The sequence below is a fragment of the Gymnogyps californianus genome, chromosome 1, assembly GCF_018139145.2.
Source record: "Gymnogyps californianus isolate 813 chromosome 1, ASM1813914v2, whole genome shotgun sequence".
Taxonomy (NCBI): Eukaryota; Metazoa; Chordata; class Aves; order Accipitriformes; family Cathartidae; genus Gymnogyps; species Gymnogyps californianus.
The window spans coordinates 205,887,548-205,906,703 of record NC_059471.1 but is presented as its reverse complement, the minus strand read 5'-3'; the positions used below and the strand labels follow the sequence as shown (position 1 = coordinate 205,906,703).

General features: G+C 38.5%; 1 protein-coding gene across 2 annotated transcripts in view; it reads left to right on the top strand.

Annotated features, from left to right (window-relative positions):
• Nucleotides 1-19,156, top strand: part of MAGI2 (membrane associated guanylate kinase, WW and PDZ domain containing 2) — a 775,461-nt gene that overhangs the window by 608,476 nt on the left and 147,829 nt on the right. For both annotated transcript variants that reach the window (XM_050892165.1, XM_050892157.1), the window contains exons 7-9: nt 3,092-3,149; nt 10,136-10,257; nt 11,714-11,896. In XM_050892165.1, the coding sequence (XP_050748122.1) occupies nt 3,092-3,149; nt 10,136-10,257; nt 11,714-11,896 (363 nt within the window). The remainder of the gene's footprint in view (nt 1-3,091; nt 3,150-10,135; nt 10,258-11,713; nt 11,897-19,156) is intronic.

Here is a 19,156-nt window from a genome sequence, read left to right as displayed (position 1 = left end):
ATGTATCATTACTTTAGGAAAAAATAGGCCAATAGATTGGCCTAAATCCTCAAATTATTTCAGATTTTGATAAATATATAAAATAAAATATGTCCTCTGCATCTATTTACTTTAAAGTGTATATATTTGCATAAAAATACCTACTTTTAAATTTGGGCAAAACATCTACTTTCTTTTTTTAATTTCATAGTTGGAAAAAACTCCATCTACTAATACACTTTGGGAAAGGGACCTATGCACACATCTTTGTACATGTGTATGTGTATGCGTGTGTGTTCGTGTGTATTTTTGTGTACAGATTTTACCGGTACCTGCATCACTTTTCTCTAAGGGAATGTAATTTTAGATGGCCAGATATGAAAGCAACATTAAGTTAATTAGGGGAAGAAAACCTTGCAAGATTACATGAAAATAAAATGTACCTATAGTATTTAAACTAATACTTTATATCCATTCTGTGTCATAGGGTTAGGTAAAAGCATCATTTTTTCGTAGCAAATTATTGCCTTATTTATCATGCATGCATTTGGAATGAAACTTACTGTAGGGGCAGTACAGGATTTGTACATCAGCTGCTTTCTTTTTGAATATTTATGGATTACATTCCATAGTCTTATCTCAGGATATACAGGACTTTGTGGGAACCATTGTAGGGTCAATCACCTACAGATTTTACTGAAGTTCTGAGCAGGTCTGGAAAGTACTTTCCAATGCTTGGTGACTTGACGATGAGCCAGTGACATGCCCTTGCAACAAAGAAGGCCAACAGCATCCTGGGCTGCAGTTGGCAAAGCATTGCCAACAGATCAAGGGAGATGATCCTTCCCTTCTACTCAGCACTGGTGAGACACAGCTGGAGTTCTGGATCCAGTTCTGGGCTCCCCAGTACAAGAGAGATGTGGACATACAGGAGAGAGACCAGTGGAGGGCCACTAAGATGATTAAGGGACTGGAGCATCTCCCCTATAAGGAAAGGCTGAGAGAGTTGGGACTGTTTGGCCTGGAGAAGAGAAGGCTCAAGGGGGATTTTATCAATCTAAATAAATGCCTGAAGGGAGGTGCAAGGAAGATGGAACCAGGCTCTTTTCAGTGTTCTCCAGTGACAGGACAGGAGGTAAAGGGTACAAACTGAAATACAGGAAATTCTGAAAAACTTCTTCACTCTGAGTGATCAAACACTTGAAGAAGTTGCCCAGAGAGGTTGTGGAGTCTCCATCCTTGGAGATATTCAAAAGCCAACTGGAGATAGTCCTGAGCAACCCGGTCTAGGCGACCCTGCTTTGAGCAGAAGGGTTGGGCTAGACAATCTCCAAAGGTCCCTTCCAACCTCAACTGTTCTGTGATTCTGTGACCTGCTTAAATACCTTATGCTGCATTTATTCCTATGAAGTGACAATAACAAAATAGCCCTGACAAAAGCAGTTCAGAGTGCGGACTTGTGAAGATTTCGAAGCTAACAGTATTCTAAGAATAATAGGAAAAGCTGAGTATCATCATTAAGGAAGTCCTTGAGCTTTTCATTACAAGAAAATTAACGTGGAGTTCCACATCCGCCCGTCTCTGGCAGAGGGTTGTATCCTTCATTGCAGTACTGGAATAGGTTGAGCAGGAACATCCTCTGAGGGCAATGTGACATGAAGACCACAGCAGTCTAAGCAGGTTCACTCAAGAAAGGATCAGCTATTACAGATGCATTTAAAGGACAAGTAAAAAGCAGAGATTAAGTAATTTCTTAACATTGTTTTTTAACTCTTTAATCTCCTTATTGCCAGTCAGGCTTTACTTTCCTATTTGCCTTTTAGAGCACATCAATAATTGTCTATTCACATTGTCACTGAAGGAGGAAAAAAAAAAAAAAGCTCAAATCATCCAGGAGTACTTCTTTATGGCCAGTTTAATGACTGTGTTCAGTATGAGCTACATCAGTTCTGCTCTGTCTAGTTCGGTACTCATTGTCTCCAAAAAGTTACTTTAAAAGTGCAACTGAACTTAAAAAGGAAAAAAATCTGAGATAAGGAATTCCAGAATCAAATTTCCTAATAGAATCATTACCACTCCCCGTATATTGTGCCATAGTCTTTAACTGCACAAAAATCGATACCTGTGCGTGATGGGAATGCCCACCTTTGTGGGCACAATCACTTTTGTGAGTCTTCTCCATTAAAGTCATCACATCTGGCACTGAGGTTTTTACTCTGTTCATGTTAACTGAGATACTTGTCACATCCGTCTAGTGCCTTTTAAACACAAGATGAAGTTCTGTTGGCAGTATAATAATTTTTTAAGCTGTCAGTGTGAGTGATAATAAAATATGTATGGATGTACATGAATATATATGTGACAGTTTGCTTGTACATGAACACAGATTGATTTTCAAGATCATTAAATTAATGTATTTAACATTTTAATTGTTAATACTGGAATGCTTGTAGGAATCTCTATTTCTGCAAAATGTAATTAGTTTTATGGCCAGAAGATGCTATAATATTTTATTTTGGTTTGTACTTCCATGTACTACTATGTACTCTGATGTCCCTGATATATAACAAAGCTTTGGAACAGGATGCCTTTGGAGGCTGTGGAATTGCCACGACAGTAAGACAAATAGTACAAACTTCTCAGGAAGATTTAGGTATACTTACTGTACTTACATGGCAGGAGGCAAACTCTTTTCGTTCCTTCTAGACCAGCTTTTCCAGGATTCCTAGCAAAGAAAAAAGCTCAAAAAACAAAGTACTTTTTTTGTGTGTACCTATCTGGGAAAACAGAATGCCCTCACTTCCGCCGGCGGTGATGTCATACAAGATGTGCTACAGTTGTTGGCTGGCACAGCTGTTGGAACAATAAAGTAGTTCAACTAAAATGTGTTGTTCTAGAGACTGAGATCTGTGTTTGCATGCCAATTTTCAAGTTACTGCTACTTGTGGCTGCCATGGTGTGTTCAAGATTTGGCATTTGCTTTGGTCACTGTATCTAATTTCGCTATCAAGTTACTTCCCTGAACACCCAGCAAAGATACACAATTTTGTTTATTAGAAATCTTAGCATTCTGTACTGCATTTACTGAGAGAGATAACTCTTTGTTTTTCAGAGCTTCCATATGGCTGGGAGAAAATTGATGATCCCATTTATGGCACTTATTATGTTGAGTAAGTTCCCAAGTTCAATATTAAGTTGCTGTTAATATGTCATAACCTAATACTAGCATCCTCTGCAGTGCTTAGCCTGGCAAGGCATGGGTACAATTACTTGATATGTTAAACTGAGGGTATACCAGGAATTCTCAGTCATCAATACAGCTAATGTGTCCAAATATATTCAAAGTGTCTCAAATCAGTGACTCAGGCATTCAGTCATTCTCTTTCTCCAGGGTCTGATTTCATGGTATCGTTCCAGCTGATACTTGTACAAAGATCATATTCATTAAAGAAACGTTGTATTTTCTATGTAAGCTTTGGATATCCAGTGAGGTAGAGATCTTGTTAATCAATGAATAGAGCAAAGTATAATCATTTTAGCTCAGTTAAGATCCTTTTCTGGGTAGTCCTTCCTTGCTGCAAATCAGATGTTTATACTGGTTGTACCAGAAGGCAGGTTATTTATATGCTGCATATAAAATTTTAGGGATGTTGTGTTTTATTTTGTACTTAAAAGTGCAGCTGAAAGTAAAAGAATATAAATTTCTATTTTCATAGCACAATCCTTGCTTTCATTTTTTTCAGATTTTATTTTAGTCATGAAACAAGAAAAAAAGATTCTTATTCATCTGTGCAAAGGGCAACAGAAACTTTTGTTTGAAGCAATAGGCAGAACCTGTTCTGGCCAGTTCTTACATAAAATAAGTAAATCAGAAGGATTATTTTCTCTGCTTTTTAGCTTAACACAGTGAATGAGACTTATGCAAAGTGAATCTGGATTCAAAATCGTGATACCTGTTCAGAGTGGTCAGTTCTCACTCTGCTCTCTACACAAAGTATATAGCAGAGGAGGCAGAAAGCCACTCCCCATCACTGTGCAGACAGCACTTGAAAGGTTGAGAAAGCTCTATCCATTAGTTCCTTTTATTAAACAAGAGAGCTCTTTAGAGAAGGTGGCCCCAGACCTAAAATCTCAATTTCAAATCCTGGCACTTAAGCAGCACATTTATTCTAGTTGTTTCATACAAAATAGAAAATTTTAGTTTGTGTATCACATTATTCCCTTGGTCTCTCGAATCAATGCCAACACGTTGACTGCAGGACCACTCTGGACAGATACTGGGGCTGCAGCTTTTCTGTACCTCAGGATATGCTGCTATTAACATGCACAGGGTAGAGCTGGACAGGGAGATCAAAAAAAGATCTGACTTCTGGAGGGTTAGGAAATGTGGGATGCCCCTTTCTTTACTGCTGTAACAGCAGCAGCTTGTGGATGCCCATGCACCTTCCCTAGTCCTCCTACAAAGCAAACAAACAAATGAAAAGTGTTTGGCCACTGCCCTTCTGACTCCTTCTGTCCCATTCTCCAAATGCAGTAGCACCTGCTCTGCTGCTTTGTCCCCAGCTTGTTCCCTGCCCTCAGGTGAAAGAGCCAGCAGCCCCATCTGCTTTGCTGCTCAGCCCAAATCAGCTTAGTCAGTCCAGATTCAAGCAAAAAGATAAGTAAGTTTTTGAAATCCCTATGTAATGCCATTAAATTACCCTCTCTCTATATGCCTGAGTTCTTTTATGATGTCTCCAAGTAGCCAGAGGCCGGAGTTCTCGTGTCTCTTTGTACTTTACCTCCTCTGAAGATTTCTGCATGTGCAATTATGCAGCTGCTGGGTGTGAGTAAGTCTTCTGCCCCAGTGGTTTTCAGTGTATTTTGGTGAGTAACAGGTGTTGTGCAATTTCTGTGCATTAATCTCTTACTGAGACCCTGCTTGGTTGTTAGCGCAGCCCAAGGCATTCTGGCACCGGTGAGGCTCCACACTTCACTGCAGAGTCAGAAAAGGAACAAGTATTTATCTCCATTTCATGTCCAACCACAGGTAAACAGACGCAAGGCACCAGGCCCAGATGTTATTATGCAATTACATACTTTAAGGCTGTTAGTGCCAAATTTATTAATCCTACCACAGATAAGATTTGTGGAAAGATATATCAAACGTACTGCAGGCTCAGAGGTTTTTAGAAGTGGAATGGATGTTCACAGAATGGTATTAAAACTGCAGCCATACTAAGTTCATAAGGACTTTTATAGTCAGTAAAATGTAGCTGTACTTTAATTTGCTGTCTGAGCTCAATAATTTTGAAACAAAGTTTGCTTTCCATTTTTCATGCTAAAAAGTAGCAGTCACACCTTTTTTATTACCAGTATTCAACAGATGAGTTCATTTTTAACTAGATAAAATCAGATTACAATAAACTCTCTTAATTATGTCATAAAAGTGGATAAATCATGAAAAGTTAGGTTATGAACTTTCACACATTCAAGTCCAGTCCAACTTTACATGCAGGCCTTTAAAACTGTCAGTGAAAGAAGGGCTTGTATTCTGCCCACTGAAATATTTGCATCCCATGGGAGGTTTGTAAGGATGACCAATGAGGCAGACAGGTTCACCTTACAAAGACCAGCCATACTCAGCTCCAATATTCTGATACCAGAGGAAAAGCTAAAAAAGAAACAAAGAAAAACCTCAAAGCTGTTGCTAGTAAAGTTAATAAAGACTAATCACAACATATTTGCAAATTCTGTTAAAAAATAAGGTCTCCAGTATAACTTCCTCTCTTAATCATGCATGAATGTAAGTGTGAGACATTATTAAAATTTTCATTTGCCTTGTTATGCAGGTCCAGGCTTCATTTGTAAGGTGTAGACATTTGACATAAATAAGAAGTGTTTGCTATATGTGGATTAACTTTCATGCAATTTTCTCTTAATTTATAAACTAAGAACTAGCAGCACTTAGCTGTGCAGGGCTATGGAGAGAATGTGGTTATTAGAATGCGCTGGGTCTTTCAGCATTCTAATTGCCAAAAGATTATTTCCCCCTTTAAGGATGATTAACTACAACACAGAGCTCAATTTCCAGACATGGTCTCCTTAATAGAACAGCTAAATTAACCATACAGGTATTTATTCTGGAAAATGTACCTCCTTGACCTACAATTTCTGACAACACTCTGTTACTACTCAAACAGAAAAACTTATATCAGGTCTTTTTGTCATTATAAAGTATTAGTAACTGAAAAACATGAATGTAAAGAGGAGTTAGGCACTAACAAGTTATGCATCAGAATGTCCATCTTTTAGGCATCCTGATCCTCAGAATTACTTTGATGGGTTATTACTTTGGTGGGTTATAGGCAACAATTTCAAAAGTCAGAGTTACAAACTACCAAAAATATCCATACATTAAAGCAGCTAAGAAAAGGAGATATGTTAAACTCCTGCTGATGCACACGCTTAGACGTACTACCATTTTGGCAGAGCTCGGTATCTTGGCCATCAACTAAAATCTGCATACTAGGCATTACCGCCCATAAATCTCCTGAGAATGTGTTTCGGTTGTCTTAAGCACATCCAACACGAAACTCCATCACAAAAACAACTTAGCCTGGCCACATTCACTGATGAGATGGCACAATGGTGCCTATGTCTTATAGGCTGGCTGGTGGTGACAGTACCTACTCATAACACAAGAGACAGTATTTCAACTTCACAGCAAACTGCAGCCCAAAACCAAATCCTACCTCTGAGAAGTTGTCCCCAGTTAGTATGTGGCAAGCTACCAGAGGACAGCGGCACCGACTACCTCTTCTTCTCTGCAGAGGGAAATTCAGGGTTCCTAGGACTAGAAAGCAAACAAAAGGCAGCATGATTCTTCTGTAGAGCCACAATGGTACTAGGAGAAATTAGTTGGATTCTTGTCTTTGGATTAGGCTTTTATATTTAATATGCATTGTATAAAATAAAGGAAGAAAAGTGAAGATAGAAATGCTCACTGAATTAGTTACTATGAGCAATGAGCAATACATTTTTGGATTACATCCAAAATCTATTTTAACCACAAAAGCACTTATTTGTAACCATCTCTAAAACTCGCATTTAGCTTGTCTTATTAAAGCCTAGGTTAGTAATATCTATTTTGTATGCAGTTGAAGTAGCTAGATGAAAGGCTAGAATGTCCTTTCAAGGAAACTACTTAGCTTAATAACTTCTTTCTCAGGTAAACTCATCAGTAGCAATTTTTCTGATTTATCCATGAAGCTGTATAGCATTTAAAATTGCATGAAAGGGAGGTGTTTCATGTCTCCTCAGTCTAGGAACATAAATACAGTGTTACTGACTGATAAAAATGACTGATTATCAGTATAATTTTCTTCTCTTTGACTCCTCTTGGACACAATATTTAATGCAGTTGTTTGAATTTGTTGGAATTCTCACATTGTGCTTTTGAGACTGCACACTACCATAAAACAGTCAAAATATGGGAATAAATTGGAGCTAAGAATTATTAAGGTTGCACCAACAACTTGAGGTGCTTCAAGTACCTCTGTTAGTCTTCCTGTCTATCTGCTAGGACAAAAAGGTCATTTTCAATATAGCCATTACTGAAGATATTTCTGTGTAAATGAACTAAACCATAACTTAAACTCTATCTAGAAACTGTGGAGAGGCAGTGGATAACAGATTCTGGCTGTGATGTCAGTACCACAGGAATGGATGTTCCTTGAGCCATGGACACACCCTATATTAACTAAATTATAAGCTGTAACTTAGGTCTGCAAGAGACCTCCTGCAGCACTGAGATATGCCCTGAAGTTGTAACATGACACTAAGCATAGTTCAAGGTCCTAAATGCAGATCTGTAGTGTGATCTTGGATATCCATTCCATCTGCTTAATACGGCACAAAAGCTATGGGAAACTCACGCTCTTGTTGAAAGGCAGCTGAAGACCAGGGCAGGATACTTTAGAGCCTCTAAAATAAGACATGAGCCCTATGTTGAAGCAATTAACCCACTGTGTAGTGACCCTGTTTTTAATCATATTGAATGCTAACATAAAACAAGCTAGATATTTTACCCCATATCTGCTATTGGAAGCTGTTTCGTAATTTCACACTTCTGCTTGTAAGAAGCCTACAGATTTCAAGTCTGAAATCCTAACATCTTTAATACATTCTAGTATTTACTTCCAAATGTATTCATAGAATGCAATTATATATCAGAATTAATTCTGCTTGACTAAAAAGCTAAAACTTTGGTCTTCTATCATAGAAGACTCTCTTTCACTGGTCTTCCTGTAAAACCTTTTCTATGGATTCATTTTATTTGGTCATGGGTGATCAGAACTTTATGTAGTATTTCACATGATGTTTCATTACTGCCTTGTGTAATGGCAAAAGTAGAATTTCCTTTACAATATTGAAATACATCACATGATAGGTGGTAGCATGAAAATTACCTTTTTCATAACTGGTAAAGTTTGTCTCCCTTTAATCATATGTTTCTAGGTTTGCAATAGGCTAAGGTGCTGAAGACCCTGACAATTACAGCATGGTCTAACTAGAAAGCAAAAATCTGGGAAAGAAAAGCCTACAATCTTGAACAGCCTGTCTGAAGAAGGAAAGAAAGAAAAGGGACTTTCTCTGTCTGCAACATAGATTAAAATTTACAAGAAAACTATTATTCAAAATTTTAGAGTATGAGAGTAAGTTAGCAGCCACTTGAATGAGTTATAGCCATGTTAACAAAGTAGCAACTCCCGGATTTATCACATTTACTTCCTCTCATTAAATCAAATATTCTTTTACATGACTGGAAACCTTTTCATTGCATTAGCTCTGGCCACTAAAGCCTGATTTTCCAAGTGTATTGCACTCCCATAGGACTTGCTGCCTTTCCTCTACCTCACTTCTTAATGGCAATTCCACTTTTACTTTCTTTGAAGCAGTCATAGGATCTGAATCCCAAGGGACTTGAAAAGTACTTAATGCGGCATAAAAGGTCATTTCAATATAAATTGAAGATATTCTACCCTTTTTAGGATCTCAGACTCTCAAAAGTTCCCAGGTCACCTCTCCAAGTGCTTAAAGCCCATGGTTGGGACTGGATTTTCAGAAGAACTCAATACATAGTAGCTCAGTGAGAACAAATAAGGAGTGACATGTTTGAAAACCTGCCCTTCTGTACATAAGTATTTATTTCCCGAGAAAGTTTGCAGCACAAGCCCCTTTTCTCAGTTGTGATCCTATTGTGATCCTATCTTGTGGAGTTGTTCGATGCAGCCTACTAAATTGTTTTGCCTTCTTCAGAGAACATGTGAAACATATCACAGGACAGGATTGTAGGATTACTCATTGCTTGATAAAATGTATGCTTTAAATTAAAGAATTAAAATCAAGGATATGATGAGAGTATGTAGTTAAGATAGTAGTTCTAAACACAATACAGAAAATTCATGGTGTAATGACAGAGATGTACTTACTGACCTGTTGTAGGAAATGTAAAACGTCAAGAAAAAAATGTGTACATTAACTTTTCTTATATTTCATATATTTATCTATGTAGTTCTAATCTACCATCTGACTTAGTTTCTGCAACATCTGATTTTCTGTACAGCTGAGCAGATATATACCATAGAATTAAAAAGAAATCGTCTTCAGTTTATTTCCTATGTTAGATTTATTTCTAAGCTGTGATCATAAAAGCACTCTGTGTTCTAGGCTTTACCTTTTCTATAAGTGATTAAGTAATTTCACTTAGAGCTAATCAATAATAATGCACAAAACTGGTTCAGATCCTTTGAATCATGCACAGAACAATGCTTGTGCTAAAGACATGAAAAGCCATCATTGTAGCATGCTTCAGCAATACTGCTGTTTAATATGTAGTCCCATAGATCAAAACCATTTGTCTGTAGCAGAGTTCAGCATATTGAAATGATAGGACACTTCTCAGTGCTGTTCATTATGCAATGCACTAAATTGTGCATTTCTCATCCCCAACAAAATTGTGTGGAGTATAAGGGACATGCTCAGGCCCGTTGGGGATTCATAACGGTTTTGCTCTCTAACTACACACACCTAAGTCACATACAGCATCCTACTGTGAAAATGATCATTTTCCCCAACTGAACCCAGTTTTTAATCAAAACTAAATTTTTTCCAGCCACATAAATAGAAGAACACAATTTGAAAACCCTGTCCTAGAAGCAAAAAGGAAGCTACAGCAGCATAACATGCCCAACGCAGAACTTGGAACAAAGCCTATGCAGGCCCAAGGTTTCCGAGGTACAGTACCATGTCAGCTATCTTAGTTAAGATGAAAGACCCTGCTCTCCTGTTTATGTGACAATGATTTTGTCATAGTCTGATTAAAAGAGTAGTGTTGCCAATTCTCACAATGCTATCTCCTAGCATTTTTCTCCCCTAAATGTCCAAGCTCCCAGAGTTGTGGGACTCATGAGCCACCTAAAATACTCTAACCTTCAGAGGCGCAGAGAAAAGACAGAAAAGTTGACCCTAGTGTTTCCTAAAAGCTGAGAAACAGAAAGCACAATAAAAGCCCCGAAGTAATTTTCTAAATAAAATCATAAATTCTATTCTTGGGAATGTACGACTCTCTCTTGAGCACCCGAGGTTGGCAACACTGAAATAATTAATTGTACTTTCTCTAAATTACCGTTAATTGATGTTTGGTATGTTTCTAAGCTAGCTCATCTAGCAAGCATCAATTAAGTTAAAAGCCTCAAGCACTGTGTTATAGGAGTTTACAAGAATACAGCCTCTTGGTAACGTAAAAATTAATGTGCTTAAAATGAGCTGTATAAGCAGCAAACAGTATTGGTAGAGACGAATAAACTTTAATGTAAGGTTATAGCCAGAGAATGAGGCTTGTTCTCCTTTGTAACAGTAGAAAGCTCCTCATCAACCTTACCTAGACCCAAATTCGCCCTCCTGCGCCCTGCTCCCAAGAGGTCCCGCAGCGTGAATGACCTGTCCCAGTGCCGGCGCGACCCCGCCGGGACGCGCAGGCTGCACGGTATGTCCTCCGCTGCCGGCCAGCCCAGCCCCGCTGCTGCGGGCGTAGCGAGAGCAGTTGAAGTCACAACCTTTGCACCTTCCTCCCACCCTTCCTCACCAAGCGCAGCATGGGAGAGAGGCACCGGGAGCCCTTGCCACCCACACTGCACACCGAGGCACGCGGAGAGGGGACACGAAGGTTGCACAGCAATTCTTGTGTGTCACTTGTTGAATGCCAAAACCTCACGTGTTTGGAGAGAAAAGCTGACCTAACATTTCGCACTGCTTGTTAACAAATGGATTAAGATATTCAGAGGATATTTTCCTTATTGCGGTCGGGAGGGAAATTACACAGAATGTTTTACTTTGTAGACAAAGCTGAATTTATAGGTTAGGAAAGAGGTTTTAAAATTACCTCACAGACCATTTTTATTGTTGTATTTATTTTAGCTACACAATATCCACTTCTAGATGTATTTCTAATATGAAAGAATATTTATAAATCCCCACTTATGGCTGATCTGCCATAGATAAGAAATACATTTTAAGCTTTGTATTAATACAAAAACTCACAAATATTTTTTTCCTGGAATGCCTGCACTCTTTATTTCCTTGGTTTTCATACACTGTCACCTGCTGTCAGCCAATGTTGTTATACACTGTCCCCATTCTGTTGTGACTAGATCAGAACTTTTGTCTTTGTTGTTTGTGTTGACTGATGTAGAAAAACCACTCTTCACCCGTGATGCATCACAGCTGAAGGGGACTTTCCTCAGCACAACTCTTAAGAAAAGCAACATGGGTTTTGGATTTACCATCATTGGTGGGGATGAGCCGGATGAGTTTCTCCAGGTGAAGAGTGTAATTCCTGATGGGCCTGCAGCACAAGATGGGAAAATGGAAACAGGTAATTAGGATGGTTCCTCTGTTCTTTTATATGAGAAGTACAATGAGACATAGATTTCTGAGTCTCACTCTCTCCATGAATGCATACATTTTTCCATATGACTTTCTGTGTTAATGTGTAAAGCAGCTGCTCTATAAGAAAAGATAAGCTCCTCAGATAAAACTTTTTTCTAAGTTTTCTTTCTAATAATGCCAAGTAGCTTATTTTTCCCATTTCACAATATTTTAAGGGAGAAAATATCTCTGCATTCTCCTACATAAAAATGGGGCATGATGTTCTTTGGCTTATAGGCTGTTTACTCAAGGGGAGTCTGTGCATGGAAAGAAAAAGAGACAGGGAGAGAGAGCACAGACTACTAAGTGCAAATTTATTTCTTTAGAAAGGATGGTTTTGCAAAATAATCAAAGTCGAGTCTGATCCAACATTGTTCTCATTAGAACCATCAAAACAAGAGTTTTCAGTGTGGCATACGGACACGTAGGCATCTGTGGCCTACTAATAAAGAATCTGTGAAAACTAACTAAATAAAAGAAACTTCCTCTGAAGAGATTTAAAGCTGCTCTTGAGATCTAGAAATACTTTCATGTCCACAGACTGATAAAGATTGCAAACCACTGTCTTAAAGGTTTGCAGGCTCACATCAGGTCTATATATGGATGAAATATTTCTGGAGGAAGATGAACTCAGTTTCCAAGCCAGCTATCATTTCCTGTAGCAGAAGACAATCAGAGAATAATAGAATAATTTCATTTGGCGGGGACCTCCAGTCACTAACCTTCTGCTTAAAGGAGGGCTAACTTCGTGGTTGGATCAGGTTGCTCAGGGCTTCATCCATGGGACTTTAGAAAATTGTATAGGACAGAGATCCCACAGCGTCTGTGGGCTCCTGTCCCAATATTTAATCACTCTCATGATGAAGATTTTTGTTCTTTAGATCCAATGGGGATTTCCACTGGTGCAACTGGTTACCAGTGACTGTAGTCCTGTGTTTGTGCAGCCCTGCCACTGTGTACTGTCTCTCCCCAGCAGTCCTTGTTCCTCAGATAATAGTCAGGCTGCACATTGGTACTGGGACACGTGCATAATTTTTACTTCCATTTCTCACCAAGACTTCATAGAAAAAATGGTAGTTTGGGATTTATGTTGTCTCTGCAGAAAACCAAGTTCGTGGTGACCAGAGTCACTGTGAAGATAAAGAGACTTTCCTAGCCTGTGGCAGATCACTGTGGACGGACCACAGCAGCAGAGCAGGATCCTTTTAGTGTGTTACAGTACAGGAGGCAGACACATAAACACACACAGGCACAAATAATGTGGGTGGAATAGTCCCAGGTGATTCTTCTGGAACTTTCCTTTCATTCTTTTGTAGCAAAGGAATGATCTGGACTATCATATGTCGGAATAAATCACCCTGAACTCTAGTTTATTCTGTAGGACTCTCCAGGACTTCGCAAGTAGGAAGTGTGAAGGTTGTGAAAAGCATTATTTTTTAAAAAATGCAATTTGCCTCAAGTCTTATATTACAGCCAGTATGATGTTTCTGATGCCAAATAGATAAACAGATAATTTATACAAAGAAGTAATATGTAAGAAAGAAGTAGAATATAGATTTTTGGCATTGGTTTTATAAAAATTAGTCTAACAGCTTTTTAATTCTCAATTCTTGTTGCCATTTTAACTTAATGCAATTTGGTTCCCAAAGGCAAAATTAAATTAGCTGATTAAGTGAACAAAGGATACAACAGACTTCCTGAAGTTCAGGAGATTTTAGTAACATGAACTTCATTTTTCCTAATATTTTCATATTACCTAATACACTGCGTGAGAGATTTTCCTTGTTTGTCATGATTTAGCATTCTCAGATCCAGCACTGAAATATAGTTACTTGCTAATCCATCTGAAGTGTGGGCTGGTTATTGGTGAACTTGTTCATATGGAGTTCTTTTCTCTGGAGAAGAGAGTATCCTTGCAACTTAAATTTTGACGTTGAAATTGAATATGGGTGTCATAATAGTATTGATGGTGATTATTGTAGTCATGGATTGTGATGAGAATATATAGGAAAAAAGTGCTTTAAAATGCATAGAAATAATGTTGGTTTTTTTCTGAGGTAATTAATTCAACTATATTAAGAATGCAAGACAGAAATGTACATTCAAATATATAATCACTCTATAATTATGTGAGCCCGATATGTACAAAATTACATCTCAGAATAAATTTTGGCCTCAAATGTCTTCATTTTTGAGAAGAGTGACAGAGTTCTGATGTAAAGTAATTGGAGAATCTCGGGCTAATGATTGTGGCGTCTAACATGGTTTCTATGAATATTTGAAGTGATTTCTAAATACGATAATGGTAAACTGAAAAAAGATATTTAAGGTCAGAATATTTATAAAAGCACTGTTCAGCAAAGTGCTTGTATTTCCTGATATCCAATCCTTTTCACACTTCCTGAAGTAGGAGTTCTCTCCCTGTTCAGCCATTTTACAATCTAATCAACTGGAGATATGAAAGCCTCCCAGGTTCCATCAACAGCATTTTATTCATAAAGCTGTTAAAATCTTGTGTTTCAAAACTATTTAAAATGGCATATGTACCTTTTGTTTGTTAGATAGGCATCACTGGATGATGAACAGAGCTTTTAAAATAGATTTTATTTATTCTTTTGACACAAACTGTGTGGTGTTGTGCAATTTATGTGCAGTCCAGCTATGATCACAGTCATAGGAGGCTTTGATAAAGGATCAGAATATCATATTGTGGCAGTAGGGCATTATAGCAGAAAGCTTGAGGACAATGGCACTATGATCTGTGAAGCAACCTGGGTGTAAGGGATAACCACGGGTGCTGGTGCTCCCAGCTGTAATACAGCTCTGGAGCCTTTCCCTTGCAAGGCTGATACTTTTTTTTTTGGCCAAGTGGTAAACAAAATCCTAGTGTTTCAGACCTGCATCGGATAAGGGGAAAAAAGGAAGAAAAGGTACCATCCTCTTCATCTTACCTGATCTTGGCCACAGGCTGAAGACACCAATGCTGTACTTTATCCTAATTGTTAAAGAAGCAAGCTCACAGAAAACTAATATTGTAACTTTGGTTTACTTCTCCACCCAAAATCTAATTTAGGGGTCAGATACAAATGCTATTCAAAGAGAAGTGTGAGTCTATGTAAGATGTTATTGTCATCCTTTAACATGATCACAACACAGTGATTTCACCTGCAGGTTTCAAAATGAAACAATTTTGGATTTCATTCTCTGGAACACGGAAGCAGCTGCCTGACAGTGACTTGGCATTGCTGTGATGGTACGAAACAATTAAAGCAGTGAGGCAAACAGTGCACTGAGATGCAACAAGAGATATCTGAGGTCCTGGTGGTCTAACACCACCACTCAGTGCCCAGTGCTGGGCACTAAGAGGTAGCTATAATTGTCCCAGACTCACAACAAACCTCACAAGCAGACTCAGAGGAACCACATCTCAGTGGATGAGTCAAAAACAGCCAAAATTACATTCCTGATCCCATTTGCCAGATGTTTCAGAATTCCTGAGGGTTATTATGCCCTCATGTAAATCTAGCATCTGTGAGCTAATGGTTGTTAATAATACTGCAAATGCCTTTCTAGGACATGTTTTAGCATTTGGAGCTCAATCAAGCAGCTGGATACGAACATTACACTCCACAGCATCTCTGTCTACCTCAGGACAGCCTAGGAGCTGATACCACGTTCTTTCCTGAGAGGTTACATTGCTTTCTCTTGTCTGAAGCCTCACGCTGCCGATAGAAAACTGTCTGCATTTAAGAGGCCCCTGTATCCCATTAAAATGCTGAGTGAACGTCACTGGTAAAAGACTGCATCTACATGAAAAGGTTTTTATAGTCAGTGATTTTGAATGACTGCTGTTCTAAGGCAAACAAGGATTTAGGCCTGAGGCTGAGTCAGATAAAAGCTCAAGCTGAAAAGGCAAAAACTTTCCTACAATTCTCAAGGTTATTCAATGGACTAGATAAACTGAAACACTCCCACATAATCAAACTCAGGAAAGATTCTCACTCTGCACTTTTCAGCAAGTTCCAGATCTTTTGGTGAAAGTTTCCAGGAAACAGCTCAAAGACATGGTGCACAAGTGGTTAATTGAGTCTGTTGATGACCCTTCTAACTGATGAATAGCTACGGTCATTGCAGGTTGAACTTTCCAGAAACGTATATACATCTGTGATGAATTGCCATAGCTCAACAGTGTGAATCAAGAACTGGGAAACACGCTCCTTCATTTCATCAGCCAAGCATACACTTGGCCAGCTCCAGGATGCTAAATCATTTGTAAACAATGCAGACTTGGGCTTTTTTAGATGCTATTCTCTCAGGAATGGTAGCTTCACTATATTAGTTAATCTATTCTAGAGATAAAAATTCATAAATGTAAGATAAGGTTCCGCTAACAGATATAGATGTCTACAAGACAGATGTCTACACCTATCTTATGTGTAGACATCTGTCACTTCTAGATGGCTGTATTAGGATGAAGCCTAGAGACTAGAGACCTAGAGTCTAGAGATCACTGCTCTACCACTCAGAATTTCTACTCCACCTGAGATATCTCCAAAGGGAATGAGCCAGCTGTTAGAAATACAGGAAGGAGTGACCCATGGCCTTGCCGCTACCTGTGGGCCTACTGTCAAGACCCGTAACAATCTTCTATACATGATGAATTTTTCAAGAAGCTGCGGTTACTCTAAATGTAAGCAAATTGGAGACACTGCACACTTGTTGATCTACAAAGTCATAAATGTTGTTATTCACTTGAATAAGAGCAAAACTAAAGCCATTATCAGGTGGTTGACCCTACAATGTCACTAAGCTTAGGGAATAATTATCTAGTTATCATTCACGCATATTTTTGCACAGTAAGGCTAATATCTCACAACATCTGTAAAAAATAGAGTACTCAAGACAGAAGGAATTGGGGACATCTGCAAAAGGATGCATTTTTACAAGTTCAGTCAGATCCTTAGTTCTGTTCCCTGTTTGTCCATTGTTAGTTCAGATGACCAAACCATTATCTCACCTAATGTCAGATCAGATTAGATGCAAGCTGTCCAGTTTCAGCAACACCAGAAAAGGTGAACTATTATGCACAAGGAATGCCTTCAATCCAAAGAAGCAAATATGTTAAAATTAAAAAAAACAGATGTTTTTGCAGTCATCTGGGAATATGAATACTGTCAGAATATCACTAAAGGACTCAGTGTATCATGACCACACACCACTGTACCTATCTTCATTTTCAAACAGGTCAAGTCTCTCTCACATGCTATCAGGCAAGACCCATCTGACTATTATCTTTTACAATATTCCCTCCTCCTGGTAGCTAATTGTTTACCACAGTTGTCATCTCAAGAGATTCACTGACCAGGAGCTCAGTGAAGAACTGGTCACACACGTATGTAGGACTTCATTTCCAGAATACCAGAAGCTAGCTGAAATTCAGTTAGCTCACCTGCCTGACAGCACCTCATCTAGTGGCACCAGGAAGACTGGCCTCCCAAAATTAAGGCATGGCATTAGGAACATGAGAAATTGTGCTACTTGTTGGACTGCTGAGAAAGGAGTATCTTTTCATTACCCTTATGCATCTCCAGGCTAAAACACTCTTTTAATGTATACCAAGGCCTCACCAAGTGTCAGTCTTGCAGCTGCAAGCTTATGCCACGTGGCAGGTCTGTGAGAGCAGAGCAGCATACATAAAAACAGCTTGTGTTACCAGCCTCCCTTAACACCCTTGCTTTGTTTGGAAGCTAGGATATTTCGTCTGAACCAGCAGTGGTCTTTTGTGTCCCCATTTCAGTCTAGCTAAGACTGAAGATATCTCTCTCTCTTCAGATGTTGCTATTAATCCCATGGAGTTAAGAGAAGGAAAATTAACTTTTTGGAAAGTAACTAACAGCAATAACAAAAAATATTTCAGGCATCATGGAGAGTGATAATTTCTCCCACCCGTGTTAGGCCAGTCGGTGTGGATATGTGTTACGTTTACTGCTTGTGTTCCAGCACAGGCAGCTGAGGAAACAGTGCAAAACATAGCAGAAACAGTGTATTTGCATCATGTACAACCAAAACCATTGCATTCTCTGTTCAGCCACGACACCTACAGTTCCTTTCACCGGTGATACTGGTTACATTTTCCTTTTTGTGAGCCAAACCAGGAGCAGCTATTTGGTAAAACCTCAGCCTGATTTTCTAAAAACCAGTCTTCTTTCATTTCACAATTTAAATTGGCTTTTCAAGGAGAGGACATTGAGAGGGCATTGAGACTGGAACTGCAAGGTGAATGCTGTGGTCTTTACACCCCACATGAGGATGGAGTTAATAGATGCCCTGCTAGTTCATAGCTGAGACGAATGGACATCTAGGGGCTGCACTTCACTTTTTTTCCTTTGTGCAGTACACAACATCCCACTTCATTCAATCCACTTTATATTTCTCACCATAAAAGCTTGCATATGTCATATAACTAATGCCAAAACTGTTCAAGAGATGCATGGGTAAAATTAATCCTGACTTTTGAGAATCTTTGCAAGGTAGACTGATGCAGTGTTGCTAGTCCTCACAATTTTATCCTGAATCTGTATGTAACCAGAATTCTTTAAAGTGCAACTCTTAATTATTTTTTTTAAAAAAGGTGACTAAATGTGAATCTTAGCTTAAATTTTACAAGACAAAAGTTTCTATTCCCCTAGTTGCAGAGGAAATCTCTGAAGTATGACCACATTATATTTAAGAGGTTTCAAACAGAAAGCAAAGAAAAAAATGCCAATTTTACTATTTATTTGATACGATGTATTGGGACTGTCACTTTAGCTGGGGGAGGGGATATGACTTGTGGTTTTGAATGCTTGATAGTGACAGTAAAAATAATACTTGCATTTTAGGAATATTAATAGCAGTGAAGAACTTGGTAGCAGAAAGATATTCTTTTTCAATCCGCTAAAGTAGGCAATTCATTGAATTCTGCATGTAAATAGATAGACCAGAAGATAGCACTTAGGTTGCTAGAAATTTTTAGTACTTGTGCTATTTTTTCTAACATTAATTTTCCATTATATTTTTTGTGTTTCTATTGTTTTCATGTAAAATGAACTCGCTACAGTGGTCACAGTAACATCTGTAAATTTCTTCTTACATTAACCAAAGACCTGGGAAAAGTGTCCACTTCTGTCACAAAGTTACTGAATTCTAATCTCCATGAGGTTCCTAT